At 43.3% G+C, this 2,500-nt stretch overlaps 1 protein-coding gene across 1 annotated transcript in view; it reads right to left on the bottom strand.

Moving 5' to 3' along the window:
* The window catches only part of ablim3 (actin binding LIM protein family, member 3), a 47,375-nt gene that overhangs the window by 24,168 nt on the left and 20,707 nt on the right, over nt 1-2,500 (bottom strand). Inside the window, exon 3 of the mRNA XM_056600992.1 lies at nt 1,794-1,977. Within this exon, the coding sequence (XP_056456967.1) occupies nt 1,794-1,977 (184 nt within the window). The remainder of the gene's footprint in view (nt 1-1,793; nt 1,978-2,500) is intronic.

The following is a 2,500-nucleotide window of genomic DNA, read 5'->3' on the forward strand; positions in this document are numbered from 1 at the left end:
AAATATGTACTAATTTTTTTTTGTGCTTTTTTTTTCCAAAACTATAAAAGAAATGCAATTAATTATGTTCACTATTTGCTCAGCCATTCTCAACTGGTCACAGAAACAGTATAAATAACAATTGTATTCTTTGTGTTTGTGTTTGTGTATGTGTGTGTGGTTGTTGTATGTTACATGTATACCAAAAAAATCTAAAAATAACAAAAAGACAAAGACTAAGAGATCCCATTTAAATTGTGTCTTTCTGTCTCTGACCTTTCAACTGTAATATTTATGGTCCCTGGTTATTACTTGAGAGAAAGCCCCTCGTTGTTAAACGACATTATTTTTCTTCTAAGGTCCCTCAACTGATGATAGCAGAAGACCTCGGTTTTTGAGCCGGCATTATATATCAGTGTCCATGTTTCACTCGAGTGCTTCCCTGGACATTCATTGAAAAGGTTGCCAGGTCTCTTTGGAAAGGTCTGCGTTCAACTGTTATCTAGGATCACAATAATCATTACGCATCACTTTAATTTGATTATTCATTTATTTGTTGCATGTGACCGGTGATGACACAGATGTAGCATTAGCAGTTGTTATGCTACAGAGAAAACAGTGTTTGTTTGTGTGTGTCTGTGTGTGTCTCTGTGTGTGGTTGTGTACTTTTTGACTTTTGGGTCAATGTGTGTAGCTCTTGCTCTTTCTTGATACATCTTGCCTTGTCAGCCTCCCTCAGTACTTAAAAAATTCAGTCGGTTTACATATTTAATGTGACTGTCGTAGTTCTACGTCCCCACCCCGCCCAAGCCCTGTCCCGGCCACAGGAGTGGGGTTATTTTGGGCCTCAGAGGCCCGCCCATGTGGTTCTGTTCGGGCAGATGGTTTTAGAGAAACACCAGTGCTCAATGGGAAACATGAAAGTTTGCCGCAAGCGCTTACACAAGCTGCTACTATGCTACCCTTATTCTAACTATAAACAAAACAAAAACAAACGTAGCTGATAGTGACCCTGACAGATATGTCGTTGTTGGTGGAGTTCAATGTTGAACAGAAGAATGATGAAGATGGGGTGAATAAACTGCTTCATCCCATCCATTATTGATTCAACTAAATATACAGATAGCTAAGATCACAATGTCAAATAGTAAACACCTTCCATGGTATATCTAACATGTCAAATCAGACAAAACAATTATTGAAAGCTGTATGAATAATAAATCCACAGTCTTGACCTCCGCAGTGGTCCAAAATCAACTGTGTATTTCTGTCAAAACACGACAAGCTCAGCCTCCACTCGTCACCCTTTTCATAAATCACTTCCTTTGACACCTCATCTCCTCTCTCCTTGTCCTGCACCCCACTACTCCTATCTAATCTCTAAGGAGCCACTTTCCTTAATGACTGGACCATTCTGTGCCTCATTACCATATAGACATAAATAAGACAGTACAGTACAGTACCCAGGAATTGCACAGTCTTTCTCCCACACACACACACACACACACACACAGACACAGGCACACACACACACGCACACACACACACACACACACACACACACACACACACACACACACACACACACACACACACACACACACACACACACACACACACAAACCTCTTCTGTTAAGAGTAAAGTGCACGTTTAAGCAAGTGGGTTTTAAGATATGCACTGCCACCATATCACTTTCACTTTCGTAAAAGTGCAAACGAGCATGATTTAGTGCGTCGACGCCATCCCCCCACCATGCACCACCGCATGGACCTGTGCATGCGTGTGTGTGTACGCGTGCGGGCGGGCGTTGTACCTGCAGAGGCTGCAGACGAAGCAGCGGGGGTGGTAGGTGCGGCCCAGTGCAGACACCACCTCCCCGGTGATGAAGCCGTCGCAGCGGTCGCAGCGGGTGCCGTACAGCCTCTGGTAGTCCGCGGTGCACACATACTCGCCCTTCTTTTGGAAGAACCCAGAGCGGGCCAGGTCGCAGTTGCACACTAGCGATAGAAAAGAGAGAGAAGAGAGCGGGAGATTGGTCAATAAAACACATTGATTGATATGTGTGATGTGTGTGTGTGTGTGTGTGTGTATGTGTGTGTATGTGTGTGTGTGTGTGTGTGTGTGTGTGTGTGTGTGTGTGTGTGTGTGTGTGTGTGTGTGTGTGTGTGTGTGTGTGTGTGTGTGTGTGTGTGTGTGTGTGTGAAATCAAGCTGTTTCGGCAGTGCGCATCAGTCAAAAATGTCAACATGATAATACAGACGACGCCAGATTAGGCCACAGTGAATACAATAGAAATCGTCAATCCTAAATATTTTTTTCCGGTCTTTTAATTAGATTTTACGTTGTCTAACGAAGGTCAATCTGCTGAACAGCGGAGCGTCCCTCATTCTCTGGAGGATGAGTAAACGATAAAGAGAGAAAGAGAAAGAGAGTGAGAAACAGAATGAAAGAGAGAGAAAAAGTAAAAGAGACAGAGGAAGAGAGAGCCAAAAATAGAGCGAGCAAGAGAAAAAAGAGAGA

The sequence above is a fragment of the Gadus chalcogrammus genome, chromosome 10 (genome assembly GCF_026213295.1).
Source record: "Gadus chalcogrammus isolate NIFS_2021 chromosome 10, NIFS_Gcha_1.0, whole genome shotgun sequence".
In the NCBI taxonomy this organism is placed as follows: Eukaryota; Metazoa; Chordata; class Actinopteri; order Gadiformes; family Gadidae; genus Gadus; species Gadus chalcogrammus.